The sequence below is a fragment of the Opisthorchis viverrini genome (genome assembly GCF_000715545.1).
Source record: "Opisthorchis viverrini unplaced genomic scaffold opera_v5_260, whole genome shotgun sequence".
Lineage (NCBI taxonomy): Eukaryota > Metazoa > Platyhelminthes > Trematoda > Opisthorchiida > Opisthorchiidae > Opisthorchis > Opisthorchis viverrini.
In genome coordinates this window covers 428,726-446,664 of record NW_008751918.1, presented here as the reverse complement: position 1 = coordinate 446,664, position 17,939 = coordinate 428,726, and the positions used below count along the sequence as shown (strand labels likewise).

The following is a 17,939-nucleotide window of genomic DNA, read 5'->3' as shown; positions in this document are numbered from 1 at the left end:
TGACTGGGGTATTTGGGGGGGTGCGGGGGTGCATAAAAAAAGGACAATGTCATAAACGGTGGGGAATATCCGATGGTATAGTAATAAAAGGTTTCTTTCCCAACCTGTTGGGAACAATGGGCATGAAGTCCGACTAGTTCAAAGACAGTCAAGTGGCATGAACTAAAACTAGAAACTATTGCTGGCCATGGGTGACCTTGGGTGGCTAAGTAAATGGCCGGAGTCACAACGAGCAAAATTCTAAATGGAGATGGGATAATCCAAATTGGGAGCACATGACAGGTTTTATCTCAAAAATGTGGTTTAATCTGGAGGTAAACAGACTCACTGGTTGCACTGTTGTAAGAAATTCAGGTGCAAGGGTGTGGTTTGGATGAAGGCAAGTTGCTAATACATAGGGCGATCTGAGCTCCGTATGCGGATTTGATCTTGTGCAACAGGCAAGCCGAAATTGCAGCAGAAAAGCCGGGCTAGACAAATCCGAGCGAAAATTCATCTATAGATCCATATAAATCCATCTATAGATTAGACGATGCAGAGGTCCTAGCTTTAACCGGTGCTTTTCAGCCATAATGGATCCAGCCTATGCGATAAACGGCGAAGAAGATTCGGCAGTGTGAATGAAGTCGGAAATAAAGACAATAAACGAACACTGCAAAATCTCCACAACAGTCCGGCATGCCTGTGAGTACTCTGAGACGAATTTAGGACTGGTTTCAAGAATGGGTCTTACAAACTGTTCAAAAATGGCAGTTAAGCATGATTTCTTGTGGAAGAATCGGCAAATTAAAGTATAGAACTTGCGGGCTTCAGCCGCTCTGTGCCATGAATTTTGGTTAAGACTAAACGCACGGAAAGAACCGTGGCCTAGGTGTTTCACCTTGGGGGAGCAATTATCGAGAGTTCATTCAGAATAAACATCCCAGACGGAGCCTGGGATCGATGTGAGAGGGCTCGGGGTTTTGGAAGGGCTAAAAACGACTGGAGCTAGAGGATCAAAAGGACAAATAATACACATCAGACTACGTGTTAGCAAGAGCAGAAACAGGGTCACTGGTCTTAAACGTATAAGCTATCCTAATATCATCGGCGAACAGAAAAGGGTACTTATGTGTGATCGAATCAAAAACATTATTAATGCACGGTAAGCACAGTAGAGGCCCAAGCACCCTACTCTGAAAAAGTTCACTGCAAATGGGAAGATGTGATGAGGCGAGACCCCGGATATTTTACCCGGGCTCTTCTAGCGAGTTAAGCAGTGATCCATTGCAGTGACGGACCATCAATCCCAGTAGACTGTTGAGTGCATCTTGAGGGACTTAGTCGAACGTCTTGGAAATTGTGGACAAAGTCGTAGGTGGACGAAATACGATGAAAGAAATCGACCCGGCTGATCTACCTGACCGCCGTGCCACAAACCCACACCGCCGATTGTTGGATGTGTTGGCGATGAGCAGGTAATCCATGGCAGTGTCTTTGATAAGGCGCTCTAGGGCATGACAGAGCAGGCGGGTATGGTGGATGCCAAGAAACTTGTCACCGACTATCGCTCCAGCGCATAAAGAACTATTGGTTTCCCTAGCATGCCCACAACGTGATGCAACGCAGTCAGAAGCGATTCGTCCTAGATCGCCTTACCATCAACAGCTTGCTATCTCTAGTTCAACAGATATGCCTTGTAAACCATTCCTGAGTGACAGACATACTCGTACTTATGGACAGCTCAACCCAAGCCAAGGACGAAGGATATATAACAGGTGCCATATTTTTCAACTACTCAAAAAATTTGGGTGAGTCCTACATGTCCCGTTGCTCCACGAAGGCTAGATTAGGTTGTTTCTACCAGACGGAACACTCCAAGTGAAACTATGCTCGACCTACTCTTCTCTGGCGACGACCTCAATTGGAGTTCCTGGAGGCTCCGTTTTGGGACCATTGCTGTTTCTGATCTACGTCAACGGCCCTCCAGACGTTCTACCAGGTCAATGTCTGCCATTCACGGACGACTTAAAATCTTGGGGTTCAAATGTCAGTACCCTCCAAAAGGATGTAGAGGCTACAAAGCAGTAGTCATTGGACCGACACCTTTCTCTTAAGGACCGAATGGGCGTTCACATGTCATTCGGAGGGGACTCGGGAAACGTCTTCGTCGTGTATCCTGAAAAAACATTAGGGTATCTGGGTCTTTTCAAACATATCGCTCCCACTGCATCATGAGAAATTGGCTCAAAACACAGTCGGCATTCTACTGATGATTCGGCACACCACCTCCTCTACTACTCTCATACATTTCCAAATACTCTATGCGGCCTACGTCTGACCGCTTGAATATGATAACCAAGTTATCTACTCAGAACTGTAGCGGACATTTCCATGTCCCCTCAACCAACTTCACTTAATTTGTCCAGTACATGGGTGTTTACTAGATCCCACGACTCACCTGCTACACAAGCACACAAGTCACGTGACAAACGCCGTTCCACCCGCAACCTTGACCGACTACAAGTCAGTTCCTGTTTAGTACGCACGGAACGATTCATATTTTATACACACATCAAACTTTCCTATATATAGGAAGCGACAACACAGTCAACACGCATGGACTCGCGCGCGCGCAGGGAGCAAGTAGTCAGCTAAACACTCCCCAGTCCACGACAATCATGGAATACGTGTAACAGCCAAACTGTGAAGAAGACACTTTCCCACCGTCCGGACTTTCATCAAGGAACTCTCACATACGATAAGTTCCTTTATTGACTTGCTCCCATTTCGCATTGTATTCATTTTTATACGTGTCACAACCACACTAAATATCTCTATTAGTGCACATACGCCTTCTGATTTGCATTACTCTCATCATCAGCTGAGCACTAATAGAACGCAAATAAAACATAATTTTCATCGGACGTGCCCAACGAATTTCTACGAAGATGGTTGCCAGCCTTAGATTCATGGACTACGAAATGCGTCTCGCGGTGCTTAACCCATTTCACAAGGGGTGTAATCATCTCCGAAAAGATTGAATATTACCTTATGCCCTGCTTGAACATGGTTCGGCCAGAAGGCTTTTCACCGTCGAGTCTGGAATCACACGGCAGGGACATGGTAAGAAGAATTCCAGGCTTAGAGCGCCCCCTTTACTAGGCAAATTATTCTCATTCGGGTGGATGCTGAGAAGAATGACCTTCCTCCAACTGTTTTCTCTGTTCCAGCTAGAAGCCTGTTCGAAGCACTACTGGACACCGTTTTACGCGAGATATCGCACTAGCAAGCTTACTGCCCCATGATGAAAACTTGAAGAGCAATGCCACGCCTTTTTCGTTTATGTTTTTTAGGTCGATTGCAGCCACTGAACGACAAGTATAAAACCGATCCGGGAAACTTGGGCAAATTCCTCGATGCGGTGTATCGAAAGGTGAATCCGCGTATACGATCTAGCGTTTTGCAGGTGGCCTTGATCTTTCACTTCAATAAACAAGCAACCATTAGGAACTTGTCTCTGATGTGTGTAGTCATAACACACTAGCTGGCTGTTAACCGCTCAATTTTGTATACCCAGAATTCCGGCGGCAATTTTTTAACATTCGTTTGGTTATATGCGCTGCAACTTCACCTGCAGCGGCTATGCATACTCCCGCTGTTTGGTGTGGTTGGGCAGAATTCGCTGGTTCGTGGTATCCAGGCAGTCAAAAGCAGTGTCACACCCGATATTTACATACTCGCTTTTCAGACAAATCTGAAAAAACATGGAAACTGGCAGCATATATAAACAATTTTCTCGCACCTTTTACCGCACGTGCATTTCAGCTGAACGGAAGCCGCTAAACGACTGCGTAGAGCCCGAATCTAAGAGCATTAGCAAAGGCTTCGATCCTGTGTGTCCACGCGTGAGTAAGTGCGTTAACGGCGCGCGCACTGAATTGCCGACCTGAGCCATACTTGGAACTCTTCGAAAACGGTAAAGAACTGACGCTCCGGAAATCGACTCGGGCATACAACTGGACACCGCTTTGAAACCCGGCCACCTCCAATACTCCTCAAAATTATTCTGTTGAGCAAATCAACCTTGTCCGGTCACCTGAACAACTTTATTTGTTTTAATTCCTCAGTTATTTTGGCCTCATGAACTTTTGATTATGGCGGTTGTACAGACATCGGGATTTGTGATGTGATAAAATTTTTCGGAGCTGATTCGCGGGCCTGATAAATGATGCCAAACAAACTTCCCTGATTGAGGCAACAGAAATCACACAATGGCTGACCTGGAAGCTGTTTTGGCCGATGTGAGCTACTTAATGGCCATGGAGATGAGCAAGTCTACACCGGCTGCCAGGGCGAGCAAAAGGATAGCCCTCCCAGATCCGAGGTGAGCTCTTTCGTTACGGTTTTTCAATGGAAATAAGTGAATACATGATGATCCTAGTTACTTTCCGAGCTATCAATCCAGTTGACCTGGTGGTCACACTGGTTAGGCTTTGTTGGTTGTCTGTTTCCTGAGGCTAGCAGTCAGACTGAAAGTTTTAAAACGCCGCATAGGTTGCTTGGACAAGAATGAAATGTAATGATAGTGAGTCGACTGGGATGCAGGTCATTTAAAAAAGGAAGAGGGAAGTCACTTCGTCATCGTCATTATCATTATCGTCGATTACATTAGATCAGTGTTCAGTACTGTCACCTCGCTTCTACACAACCCTGATTCATTTAAAAGCCATACTGTGAAGAGGAGAACTAAAATGGACGTCAAACGGACTTGGTGCTACTCTTCCGCATGTATTCTGCGGTGCTCACATCTTCGACAGCTCAATAAGGCAATATGGAGATAAACTGACAAAAAACGCAACAGACATGTGTTGTATTCCATTTTTTCGCAACTCCTCGATCATGATCGGAGCAAATCAGCGTTCTCCAATTGATGGTTGATGCATCAGGGTCCTTAAGAATCAGGCATTACGACTGCTCACATGATAAGTGAGGCGAAAGTTTGTCAAAGGAAGCATCATTTTTGGTTATTAGTGGGAAGCTGCCTGTAATTCTGTTTAGCCGGTAGTCTCCTTATGGCTCTATGGTAGCTCATAACTGATTGGCGCGTGAGAGTGATGTGGGATTATATGTGCCTGAGATACCGACAAGAACTCCGGGTCTTCATTCTGATCCAAGAGACCTACGGACCTGGGTAGATACTATATCTTGAGAGCGGTAATTTACAATCGTGTTGTTGCGCTGCGATTGTATCGAAACACTACTTGGAACGCGTTAATAAGGAATGCGTTTGGATGAGACAAGGAGAAATGAAATGGGCGACGAACCCGTTTGTTGATTGTTTACGCATTTTGAAACTCCGAGTTTTCCCGTTTTCAGGATCATTGGGGAAGTTGCCGAGTTGATACTGGGTAGCAAGTTCATGTCGACGGTCCGATTCAAAGTGATATTTGAGTGATTTTATGCAGTAGATACGGTTTCAGGCAGCGTGAAAGACCACTGCTAGTTTGTGGGTGTGATCTGACATGATGAAAAGGAATGGCACACAACTAGACACCCGCTTTCTATTTACTTCTTCATGATTTCGATGGTGCCACCCAGTACTAGCAAAGTTTTTGTGAATTCGACAGTCAGCAATCGATAGTCTGTTCACACTAACTTGAGACCATGTTTGGCTACCATACGACAACAGCTCCTGCCGAAACATTGTATGCGTAACCATTGTGATATAGTGACACGCTTTCCTGGACGCCACAAGCGACGCGAATTGGCAACCTTCGTTAATGCTCTTGAGGTTCGTACACCGATGTAACTTCAAAACTTCTGTCGGAGCCAATAAGATTGTCAAGGTATCTAAATCCTTCCAAAAATCTCAGTGTTTTTTGAAGTATGATGCTCAGTGAGTGCACATTCTGAAGCAGAAGGTTACGATTTGTGGTTTTAAAGTTTTAAAAGTTTGTTGCTAGCACTAATTTGGCACCGTGTTTTGGAAGCCTCTTGATCGTCTGTTTCATGAGTTTACACGCGCGAATTGAAACAGAAATGGAGAGAGAGTAGATATTCTTTGCGGACACTAGTTTCAGCAGACTTGTCCTCAAGCATGTAAATATGAGAGCCATAATATGGTCCCGCACATATACTGCTTCTTCCTTTGAGCAAGATCGTCGGCTAAAAGGACTGAGCGGCCTCCAGCACTAAATTCCTTCTGGAAAATTACTATTATGGGTCTGCTGTGTATATCGAACTGTGCTACCAAAAATCAGCGACGCTGGAAGTCGGACCGACGACTCTGTAGCCACCCCATTTGTGGTAAGTACCACTTCTGTAGATTACACCATCATCAATTGACCCCAGTTGTCAAAATCGACCTTTTCCTAGTGGACGGAAAAAGGTTAGACAGTAAATAGTTGTGGAACTCACTGTCATCTTTGAGCATGCCAAAAACAGGGGCAGAAGTTCGACAGATCATTTTGTATGTCATGAAAGCCAAAAATTACTTATTGCAAGGTTGCCTTCACTATCCTGGCGCCTTCTCCGAAGAAACTGGCCATGGGGGCACCCTTCGTCATTTCGTTGTGTCAGTTGTACAACATTCTGGTTCAGTATATCCGATTCATTGTGCTAAGGATTGGTACTAACTGTTTGCGTGATGCATATTTTACGACAACAGTAAGCTTCAGTGGACCAATCCAAATTTAGAGGTCTCACATATGGTGCAGTCTTCCAGACGCCTACTAGGAAAACATGTAATGTGAACCCAATATTCACCACATTTTCGGTCCCGGATATAACTGTCCTCGAATGCTCACCATATTCAAATTACTCTTGGAAGCCAGAAAACAGCAGTTAGGGCCGGGTCAGAGGCATATTGACAGTCCCATTTTCTTTGGTCCAAAAGTTTACCAGAATAGCCGACCACCCACAACCAGTACAGGAATATTAGGGTGTTTTCGTAGCAACTAAAACTGATGCGTATCTTCTAAATCTTTTGGCCGCTACAAGCATTGTGTTATGCCCCGTATAACCGATAAACTCAAAGGGGTTGGCTGTAAAGCAAGTAATTACAGTGGATACTGTATCAGTATAATCATTGGTGAACGAAACTGCGGCAGCTAAAACCACTGTACGACGAGTACGCGGTTATTGCAGCTGACAATGATGATGATCAAAGCAGAGGCAGTTTGAACTCCAAACTTCTGAAAAGTTTATCTGATTACTTCCTAGATCACGGAGTTGAGTTGGAATGGAAAAAGTGAATATCCCTGTTGGAAGGCGCTAATTGTAAGGAAGCTTTGGAGGAGTGAGATAGGCGAGATGGCTTAGTGATTGAAGCGCGAATTTACTGACTGGAAGGTCCGTGGTTTGTATCTGACATCTGTCTCTCGACTTCCCTGTCTATGCTTAGGAACCTGGCAGTGTTCTGGTCCTCGTGCTCCCTTTTGATGGCATGGCAGTTAAACAGATGAACGACTTGGAGAGCTCACCGATTACTCCCATGCGGCGGTAAGCCTAAGAATGCAGGTGAATTTTGGGGCATCGCTTGATGAGCTAGTTAGAAACAGAGTTAGAAAACAGACCAGTAAAAAGAGGAGCTTCAGAAACGTGCGAGTCGCAAAATAGTGAATCGCTTCTACGTATGGTTTTGTTCTAGCATCTTTTGGAGTCTGAATGTGTGGTCAGCACAACACGTACCTGCTCCTTATTCAACACGTTAACGGACCACCACAAAGCATTGCAGATTAGGCGAGGTTAAGAATCTTCGTACGGATTGAATGAGGCTAGTTCTGTATGATGGTCACATGCACTGTGGATCATTGAAGTTATTCGTGGAAGTCTACTTCCTAAACATAAAGATAAGCAATTCAGTCTCCCATCCCTTACTAACGCAGGTTAGAGATCACCCCGACCAGGAGCTCAACAATTTTGAAGAGAAAATATGCAATCATATGCTTCCGATGCCAAAGGGTTACTAGGTTCAATATGCGGTGGTCTCATGCGTTTCGAGGTTCCGATTGACTAGCATCAAATGCCCACCAAAGTTGTTCTAATTGCTCGGCACAGCTGTGTGGGCGTATTTATTGAAGATGATGTAAACTGCTTGCTCTTTGGTCGATTCACTCATAGACTGATTTTGGAGACCTGTTACTCGTGTTGATTGAGATTGGATGGTTTATTTTCCTAGCTTTCCTTAGCCTCAGACTCCACGGCCAACGCGGAGGCTGGTTTTCATTTGATGTCTGATAATTCATCAGATTGAATTGTGTTCTGAGCCGATGAGAAATTCTATCAGATACGCGAGTAGTGTTTTGAACGTAGCTTGTTATGTCGTTCCTTATGCTAAACTGAAGGATGTGGTGACTGCATTCCAGTGTGAACTGGCATCCCAAAGGTGTAGCGACTATAAGGGCGTTCAGAAAACGAGGTGGTGAGATGGCTTAGTGGTTAGAGAGCGAATTCACATACCGGAATGTCCGTGGTTCGAACCCGATCTCTGCCTCTCGACTTCTATCTAGGATTGGGCGACCTGATAGTATTCGAGCCCTTGCACTTCCTTCTGGGGGAATGGCAGTTAGGCACCGAAAGAGTGCTATAGATGGACGAATTTCGTTTTTCGGAAAACGTCTTTGACTGACTTCTGATTTCGCGATCCGCGAGCCTCCCACTTACGAGGTGGATTAAAAACCTAATGCATTGCCCTGAAAAGGGTGAAGGAAAGCAACTCCGGATTAGCACATCCGCATAATCCTCAGAACTGTCCCAATGGGAGTGATAGCTAGTTGCTGATAAACGTTATCAGTAACTGGTGGTATTGCATCAATTTGGGTTCTTCATTAGCACGCTGTTGAAGATTTTTTTTTTGAGAAGTTGGTACTCCCTGAGAACGTTCCAGTGAAGTAGGCATTTTCCATTTTTTCACTGATTTCAGCTCAAGTCGACCAAAAATTTGGTTCACAGTTTTCCTAAGTGTATCCACGTGCGCTTTCAAATTCCTCGTTTAGACCACCGTAAGGCGTGGTAAAGGCTGCCTTCGATGGTGCTGGGGCTGTGGTCTGTTGGAGCAGGCATGAAACACAACAAGTAACCCCTCATTTATGAGACTTCCCCACGGAGGTTGAATTCAATACAGCTCAGTCGCTTTGGCGTAAACTCACTGACTGGAAGGTCTTGGGATACCAACCCAAGTTGTTATCCCGACTGCTCCTGTTTAGACATGGGCAACTTGCAACGATAGCTAGGCACCACAGGTGAACGATTATGTATTTATTTATTACATGGCAGCTGCCAGAGACGACTGTCGATGGGTGTTCTGTAAAGGAAACGGTCCCACCAATGCACGCGGTGCATGTGTGCACTAGTTTTACAGTCAGAATTGTAGCATGCCGCGGATGACGTCGTGCCGCATAATAACATTCACGGCTCGCTTAGGCACCAAGCAGCGGCAGTGTGTGTAGTGTAATACGGTATTTTTTTAGTGAACCCTGATGATTGTCAAGAACTGTGGTATTATGGAATCAGCCTGCCTTTTTGGGCAAAAACGCGTACACACATTTCTAAAGATAGGTATTTTGCCGCAAAATGTTCTCCTAAAAAAGGAACATTCCATATTGAAGTTTTGCAGGGGCAATCAGATCCGATGAATAGTTCCAATAAACACAACTTACCTCTGCAACTGTTAGTCGGACAATATAGCAGCACCTGGTTCTCATGTGTTTACACAGAATACTAAGAGGCCAGATATCTATTCAGTATTTGGCTGATATGAAATACAGAAAAATGGAACGAATTATCTTTGGTTAACTCTAGCTTAGAAGCCAGTATCATAGTTTGAGGTTTATCCGGAGAGGAATGGATACTAGAAGAGTCCAAGTAAGCATTGTGGAGGTGACCGTTGGAACTGATAGTGTCTCCACTGTTACATGGCTTTACAGTGACAAAGCAAACAGATGTTTGTCGTCAGAAGACCGCCTTTGTAACTTAGCGAATTATATCCATTTGCACACCAACTTTGTTCCAATGGGAATCTAAACCTTGTCATAAGTGAATCCTGTTTGAAACTTTCTCTAGGTGAACGTGCGTAAAAAAAGTCCGTCTCATATCGAAGAGGTTTTAGTGGGCTTATGAGCATCTGAAACGTACAAATTGGTGCTGTGTTTGATTTTACGTCAGCGTACAATGTCTGAAATTGTGCCGCAAACCTGCGTCGCCCACCAGTGGCACTACATCTTCATCTTGCTTACCAAAGCAGACGTCGGTGGTTCGACAATGTTTTCGCTCTATGTGCTTCTGTGGGTACTGAACGCATTTTTGAATTTCGAACCGAGATTTCACCCTGAGAATATTTCGCAGTTCGCTTTTACTCGCCATCTAAAAATCCGTAATGCGTGGTGCTAGTTAACACAGGATCACGTGACGTGAACTGCGTAATTGGAGGACGGCGACGCTGTATTCTGTGTGCTGGCTAGTCTGGCTCGATAAACCGCTAACACTGGCTGAGAACTTCCTCAAGATCACGGAGTAATGCGGTGACTCCTTCCTAGTTTGAAAAAATATGACAGTATTCTTAGGTCTCTGTAATTCCTTTGGCGGTTATACACTGAGACGGTGCGCCGGTTGAGTGATTCTGTCGGTTGGGCTGATGTGCAAACACTTCTTCAGGGCTTAAATGAGTTAGTTGACCAACAGCATAGATGTTTGATTTGAGGGTATTTTACGTTTATGCTAGGCGATCGATAAATTATTATAAGTCTTATGTCTCATCTCCGGGTGAGCGGTTGAGCCACTCATCTTTACGCGGCATAAGCGTGCCACAATCACGCCTTAGCACATTTTTGGAAACAATTCTTCCAAAATATCCCGGTAAACGTGTGTTGCTTTTTGATTTCTGAACTTGAGTTCTAGTGAATGAACTAAATTTTACCACAAAAATTTTCCTGCGCACCAAATGTAGCAGCTTTATTATTGTATCGCGTGCAGGCAGACAGGCTAATGTGGCCCCCAAACAATCGCGAGAAGAGCCGAGTGACCCGGCCAGCACTTGTGTACAGCCTCTTCGTCCACAGACCAGCTGGTACACGTCTTAACCTTCTGCACACGTGGAAATCTGCAGAGGTGAGATTCTCAATTGATCAACGTGATAGTTTGCTGATTTACCATCATAGACTATAGTGTTGACACATCGGGAATGGGCTTTTGGATTCAGACACAAGGAATACATATCAACGTGCACAGGGCCCACTGAGAAATATTGCAACCTGCACTATCTGCCTGGAGATCCTGATGTGTCTTGTAATTCTGCATATTGAGGTATGTGCTCATCTGACACCCTCGATGTGGACCTATGGAATACACTGCAATTTTGTAGGAGGCCTCTATTGTTTGGATGGGTTAGGCTCTAAGAGATACGACAACCGACTAGTTGGATGTCATTGGAGAACGTTTGTATGATGCGTACTTCTTGTAGCTGGGACTATTTCATCCACTGCTTTGCTTTGCGCTGGTGAGACCATACGGCCATCAGTACGTTAATCCCTGTATTCCTCTGCACATGGGCTTCAATATGCCACCATTTTTATTTTTGTGAGGCCGCCAAGCGTCTGTGTCTCGTGGTATGAAAACGTATTTAAGTCGATGCGCAGCTACCTTTGCCACCTCCTCAAATGATCTGTGAACGAAACTGTGACAGCCCTGTAAGACAAGTACGCGGTTCTTACAGCTACTGCTGCTGATAATGACGGAAAGTGCTAATATTCTTGGTTTATTCGGATTTCTCACGGCAAAGAGTCTGTATCTGATAGTTTATACGCCTGACATGGTGCCGTACAAACCGGATATATTTGATACCATGTTCTGAGAAATTGTTACCACACAACCACATACGTTCATCATATGGTCCCTAGTCGACACCTGTGAGAAAAGACAACAGGGCAACCATTTTTGTCGGATTTTCTTACTGCGCCGAAAACCAGGGGCTAGCTGTGTGAATTATGTATCCGTACCACGTCTATTTCTCGATTAAGCGGTAGTTTTGATGCCCACCTTCGTTTTGAATACTTGTGATTCTGCTACCAGACATGATCAGCCATTGATCGGTGTGAAATCGGCAATGAGGTCAGTCGAATATGGCGGGTTAATAATGATGTCAAAATATGGAAGGTGTGGGCGATTTTGGTTAGCTTGTGGTTCTATCCTAGTGGGCATAAACTTATTGCAGAACACCCGGACGACCCATCTCAATGAAATCCGGATTGACCTTTGAGTTTTGAGCGTACACAATGTTTACGAATACTCACAATTATAAAACGACTTAGGAAAGGCGATTGTTTTGGGGTGGCTTATTTTTCTGGGCCATTTGAGTGGGAGGAGCCATCACAAACGCATGACACAGAAATGATTTGGAAAGTCACCCTATAACATCTCTATAACCTTTTTGTTCATACCTTGATTCCATCTCCTATCCTGGATTCGATTCTTTCACGCGTTCCAATAGTCCCTTGCTATGCGGACTCGGACTCACAAGCAAGAGACGCTTTGTGGAATCGGTTCGGTTATTGATGTGTCAAGTTGTGATATTTCAGATTTTGACCTGAGGATCTATGGTGGCGCGAATGAGGTTTATCGCGATAAGATGTTGCAACCTGTGCTACGCATACTCAAACACCGGTTAGCAAAGTCACAATTGCTTTCCATTAAGAACCCAGTTTCGCGGGAACAAGTTATGGTCTGTCAACACTTAGTGGGAATGGCTAAAGTCATGCACAGTGTTGTGCCTTCCTGACCGAACCCGCACGATTTGTCTTGTATGCAGCTAGTAGCAACACAGGATATAACATGTAACGATCAGAGTGACAAGGATGTTATCATGTACTTGCCGGATTACCATGCTACATTTCGCCCTTGATTGCCGCATCTATCTCACGACAAATGCTGTTTTTATAGCACCTGAAATGTCCGATAAACTGACGAGCAATCTATGCGGGTCGTTAAAACTACGGCTGTCATGTATCGGAACCAAACGGAAATCGAACACCAACAAAGCGCGGCAAGATATGCGAAGCGATAAGAGTTCAAAATCAGAAAACGTGACGCAAATTCTATCCAAGGGTGATGTAAAATAAAGGTATAAAAATGTTAAAAGTGAATATTCACCGGGGAAACTGGAGCAGACTTGGACGTAGACTTAGATATATAAGAGTATCCAGCCAGAAAGCGCGCAGTAAGAAGGCAGCAACGCACCTCCTTTCTCTGGACGCTGGCGAGAAACAGCGCTCATTGGAACGGGCGAGAAGGATGAATTGAGTTTCCGCAAAAAATGACGGTATGACAATATAGCAGTTAGATGAGATTGGTTAACTGAAATGAGGAAGGCGGAAAACAAGTTGAGAAACGAAATGACAGATCCGTCAGCACTCGGTGCTTTTAGGTGTGTCAGTGGGTGTTTTGAAACGACAGTGGGTTGCCAGCTGCGCTTAAATAAGTATGTCCGTAGGATACACGCGAAATCAAGTGTTCCCGACCGAACAAGCCAGCGGGCCTCACGGTACAGGGGTCTCTGTCCCAGGACATGCCCGAGTATACTATTTTCCTACACAAAATGCAAACGGTTCGAAAACTCAGACTCCTTCAGATGTTTTAGTATTTGGGAACAGTTTCGAAGTCGGGATACTGAGGCTGACTTATTGTGGTGCTAGTTGGTATTCATTCTTTTGGGTATGCCGTTGATTCGGGCGTCTAAAAAATTTGTTCACCAGCGCCCACCATTTTCAGTGCTGTTGTCACCCACCGTTATTTGATGAAGGTCGAGGACGTGCAAACTAGGATCCGGGTAGTCGTACGGGTGGTGTCATCTTTGGGTGGATGCTAGTCGGTAGTGTATTGCTGCGTTTAGTCACATGAAACGCGGTCAATTTGGTCTTACGGGCTGGGCGATCTTTATTATTTTAATATCTGAAGGTTTTGGCACCTTGTTTCCATCGTCTTATCTAGGCGTCTGTACATTAGTCTCACCCCGTGATTGCAAGCCAATTGCCAGGCTCGGTAGACAGGTCAATAATCACTTTATCTACCACCAGCTGGCACAGCCGAGCATATTGCTAATTCCACACCTTCCTCCTTTTCCTACTTCCTTTTTATGGGCAGTTAAGCGCCAGTATTTACCACCGTTATGTGGTATCTCCAGTAGCATATAAGAATTGTTTTTCAAACATTTCATGGTAGACAACCAGTTCTGTCGTGATTGTGAGTTTACCTACGTAACTATAGATTGCTTTGGTGTGTTCGCTGTGCTGGAAAATTCAGTTGTAAACGTTCCATCGCCATTCGAGGTGTCATAACGAGTGTGTTGTTAGGGAGTGTAGCGTGGTGGTGTGTCAGCATTGGTGTTAACAGAAGCACAATATCGGATCTTTATCTTACATTTAAAATATACCCACACCGAATTCAACGTTGTACGATGGATGCAACGTCCTCAGTTCATTCAACTACTTCGGATAATTTGTCTTTCAGCCATCAACCTCGCCGTCACTGCAGGCCACACCAGTGGGATAACACCGGTGTTCCGCTCACTTACATTCGTTCCAGACCTATTTAACCGGTACTTATCCCGGTCTTCATTTTACTGCTTTCAACTTAGAATCAGTTGACTCGAAGAGTAGCCCTATGAATCACGATCAGCAGCAAGGTCCAAGCACAATGTCTCCCAATTTCTGTTCCACTGGTGCTGTAGATAAGCTACAGACCCAGTAATCCACCGTTTGTCTTAACTATTGACAGCCTGGGTTTTATTCGTTCTTCGGTGCCACAGTGACACTCCGGACCGAGCGTTGGCGACAGAGAGAGTTTGGAGATTTCGGAATTCGGATTAATGAGGATGTTCAAAATTCGTTTTCGACTAAAGGTTCCCCACACATGTTTACTTGCTAATGACAACAGTGATTTGAAGTATGCAGTTTTGTATCCTTTTTTGTCCCTGATTCTTGCAACTCACTGAAGCTGCTTATTTCTTTTTCTTTATAGCATCCGCAGTATAATGACCAAGTATTTGGAGAAAAATGGCGAGCTGACATTTGAAAAGATATTCAACCAAAAATTAGGTAAGCAGTCTCTTAACGAATTTGTGTGATCATCCTCTACCACAAGGCTATCTACTTTTTCGGGAGTTCGCTCTGAATTGCAGCGAGGAGGCGGTTCCACAATTTGGTTTCTACGAGGATGTACGCGCTATGTTTGGGTGTACGCTTATGCGCATCAATAATTTTGTTCCAGATTAAAAAGTTTGAAAAGCTGGAGACTGATGAGGAGCGAATCAAACTGGGAAAGGAAATTTATGATCAGTACATAATGAGAGAGTTGCTTTCCCAAACGCATGTATGACTGACCGTTTGTTGGTCACATTAAACGTGTCCATCCGTTTACAGAAATTTCCGAAATCTATTCTGGATAGTGTACTTGAATTGCTCACACAAGCTCAAAAAACAAACAGCCTTCCCGCAGATACATTCTCCGTAAGTGCACATGGTTTTTATGTGAACGTGTCCTAACTCCTATTATACAGCCCTATATAGACGAACTACTGCCAGTTTTGCGTGGCGAGGTTTTTGATAACTTTCTGAGAAGGTAAGTGTCACCAGATAGACTGTCACTAAATCATACGTTGTAGCAACAAATTCACTCGGTTTTGTCAGTGGAAGAATTTGGAGCTGAATATCAACGTATGTTATCATAGTTGTCGACATTATATTTATTCTGCCTCTTGGATTGTGCCCTACGGCTTCGGAGTAGCATTCCTTTTGTGGTTGGTATCCCGTTTGTTTTGGGTTTTTCGGGACATTTATTGTACTGTATTGCGTTGGTCTTTTAGACAGTGAGTGAAAAGAGGTGTCTTCCAATCACTGGCACTGGGCTTGAATTGCTGATCGGTGCAATTTGTAGCCCAAGTGCATGTTTATTCTCCCGCATATATTAGTGTTGGAAGAACTGTCCCTTTAAAGGTCTGTACGTTATGTCATATTATCTATTCTTCCGATAGGTATGGTATAGTGATAATACTCCAAACTAGTGACGGCTTAAATGCACTGCTCTTCTTGCCAGTTAGACTGAACACTGGGACCGAAACGATGGTGATTTAATTTTTTTTCCATTGTCTTCAACTAACGTGATTGACAGTGGTGTTTCTCAACATTGGTCTGTAGACCCAGATGCGGTCCGTGTGAAGAAATAGCATAGAGAGAGCATACAACATCATAGATCTAGATAAGACAGTCGTACTAACATTTAACTTGAGAATCGTGGACGTAACGCGAAGTAACTGTGATGGAGTCGCCCTTTTAAAAGATGGTTTTCTTATGTTTGATAGCTGGTGTTTGGGAGCTATCACTAATGGACACATGGTAATCCTGTTGCAAGCGCTAAAGTTTCATTTCAATTAGCATTGGACTAATTAACAGAAATGATTGAATTGTTAATAGCAGAAGAACATAATTTGCTCATGGTTGTAGGTTACTAACTAACTTTTGGAAAAGGCTTCTGAAATTGTAGCATTCTCGGTGTGCCTCTGTATCAAGTGTAGGAATACGTATTCTTCTCTGGCCTGAAATGGAATTCAAAAAGGTTCGGACGCAACATTACGAATTTTTCTTATGTTTTTTTTGAATCTATATTGTTGATAATGTTATCCATCATCACCCTGTGATGTTTTCAGCGGAACTTACATTGGTTTTCCGATCTATCCACCGTTCTGTTTCCAGCTTACTACAAATGACTTCAGCGTCCATCGGATCATAGGAAGGGGTGGGTTTGGTGAAGTTTACGGGTGCCGGAAGGCTGACACGGGGAAAATGTGAGTTGCCTTTGGTGTGCTTTGCTGGCCGAATCTAACTTTGGATCGTACTGCACGCATATCAGCATCTCATGCCAAGGGATCATTTCCAAACTCATCTGTATAGCTGGATTTCACTTGCTTATTGTATTTTTTGGGTTTGAACATTTTTGAACACATATGGACGGCTTAGGCTATACAATTCCCTCTCTATCTGTCCCCATTTTTCTACAGACCTTAATAACTATATCAGCGGAATGCCAGATCTCATGTTGGATTGTGGTCTACTTCCGGTGTTTGGTTGCTTTCGGTATAAGTTAGGTTTCACCATCGGTTTGATGCCTGATGCTTCTTGTAAACGCGTCACATGATGCGTAGAAGCCATGTGTTGAGAAACAGGCTCTCTACAGGTCCCCAGGCGGCTGTATTAAGCGGATGGGTTTTTGTTAACGAACCATCTCAACTGGCATTCCCCTGTACCATGCATCCCGAGCGAGCGTGGTGTGGATCAAGCGCCGACCGTAGACCTGCATTAGACCATCTAGATGCCTAAGCGGTAGGAAGATAGAGCGGTAGAAGTGTGGTTAGGTTAGTGGTCTCTGATGCCCGTCATCGACTCAGCAAATATGAGCAAGCCATAGATTACAGCATGACACACTCACTTATGACTGCCTTCCATTGATAACTAATAGCACACCGTAAACAACACAAGATACGGACCTAGTCACTGTATACCAACGTAAACTTAAAGAAAAGTAGCTCACTTATTAGATCTGAGAAGGACATGCTGTTAAAAGACAAGTTTGACGTCAGCGATGCCTCCCATAATCATGGTTGGGCAAACCTGGAACCCATTTTGAAAGATTTCTCGGGTTCACGAAAGACAGCCAACAAAAACAGTGTATAATTGAACAGACAAGCATCCGAAAAAAGACAAACCAATTTCCAGAAGAAATAATAAACAGTTATGGTTGTTAGACCAGATGACATCGGGAAGGTCAAACAACCTTTCGGTGATACAGCCACGTGCGGCGTATTCGACTGAGACCTCAGTTGAAAAGTGGTCAATCATGACACCAAATGAACAACATAACTGGAGAAGACAAGAAGCTGTCATCGTTGGATGTACTGATTCAACGGAAGTCGG

The 17,939-nt window shown here is 44.2% G+C and overlaps 2 protein-coding genes across 2 annotated transcripts in view; one reads left to right on the top strand and one right to left on the bottom strand.

The window, feature by feature from the left end:
- T265_09192 (hypothetical protein) overlaps window positions 1–17,939 on the top strand; it is a gene marked incomplete at both ends in the record, with an annotated part of 63,978 nt that overhangs the window by 4,403 nt on the left and 41,636 nt on the right. Inside the window, 8 exons of the mRNA XM_009175204.1 lie at window positions 4,244–4,366; window positions 6,243–6,288; window positions 15,069–15,188; window positions 15,241–15,342; window positions 15,393–15,479; window positions 15,530–15,591; window positions 15,635–15,686; window positions 16,722–16,813. Of these exons, the coding sequence (XP_009173468.1) occupies window positions 4,244–4,366; window positions 6,243–6,288; window positions 15,069–15,188; window positions 15,241–15,342; window positions 15,393–15,479; window positions 15,530–15,591; window positions 15,635–15,686; window positions 16,722–16,813 (684 nt within the window). The remainder of the gene's footprint in view (window positions 1–4,243; window positions 4,367–6,242; window positions 6,289–15,068; window positions 15,189–15,240; window positions 15,343–15,392; window positions 15,480–15,529; window positions 15,592–15,634; window positions 15,687–16,721; window positions 16,814–17,939) is intronic.
- T265_09193 (hypothetical protein) overlaps window positions 1–17,939 on the bottom strand; it is a gene marked incomplete at both ends in the record, with an annotated part of 39,302 nt that overhangs the window by 10,960 nt on the left and 10,403 nt on the right. Inside the window, 2 exons of the mRNA XM_009175205.1 lie at window positions 13,213–13,329; window positions 16,486–16,564. Of these exons, the coding sequence (XP_009173469.1) occupies window positions 13,213–13,329; window positions 16,486–16,564 (196 nt within the window). The remainder of the gene's footprint in view (window positions 1–13,212; window positions 13,330–16,485; window positions 16,565–17,939) is intronic.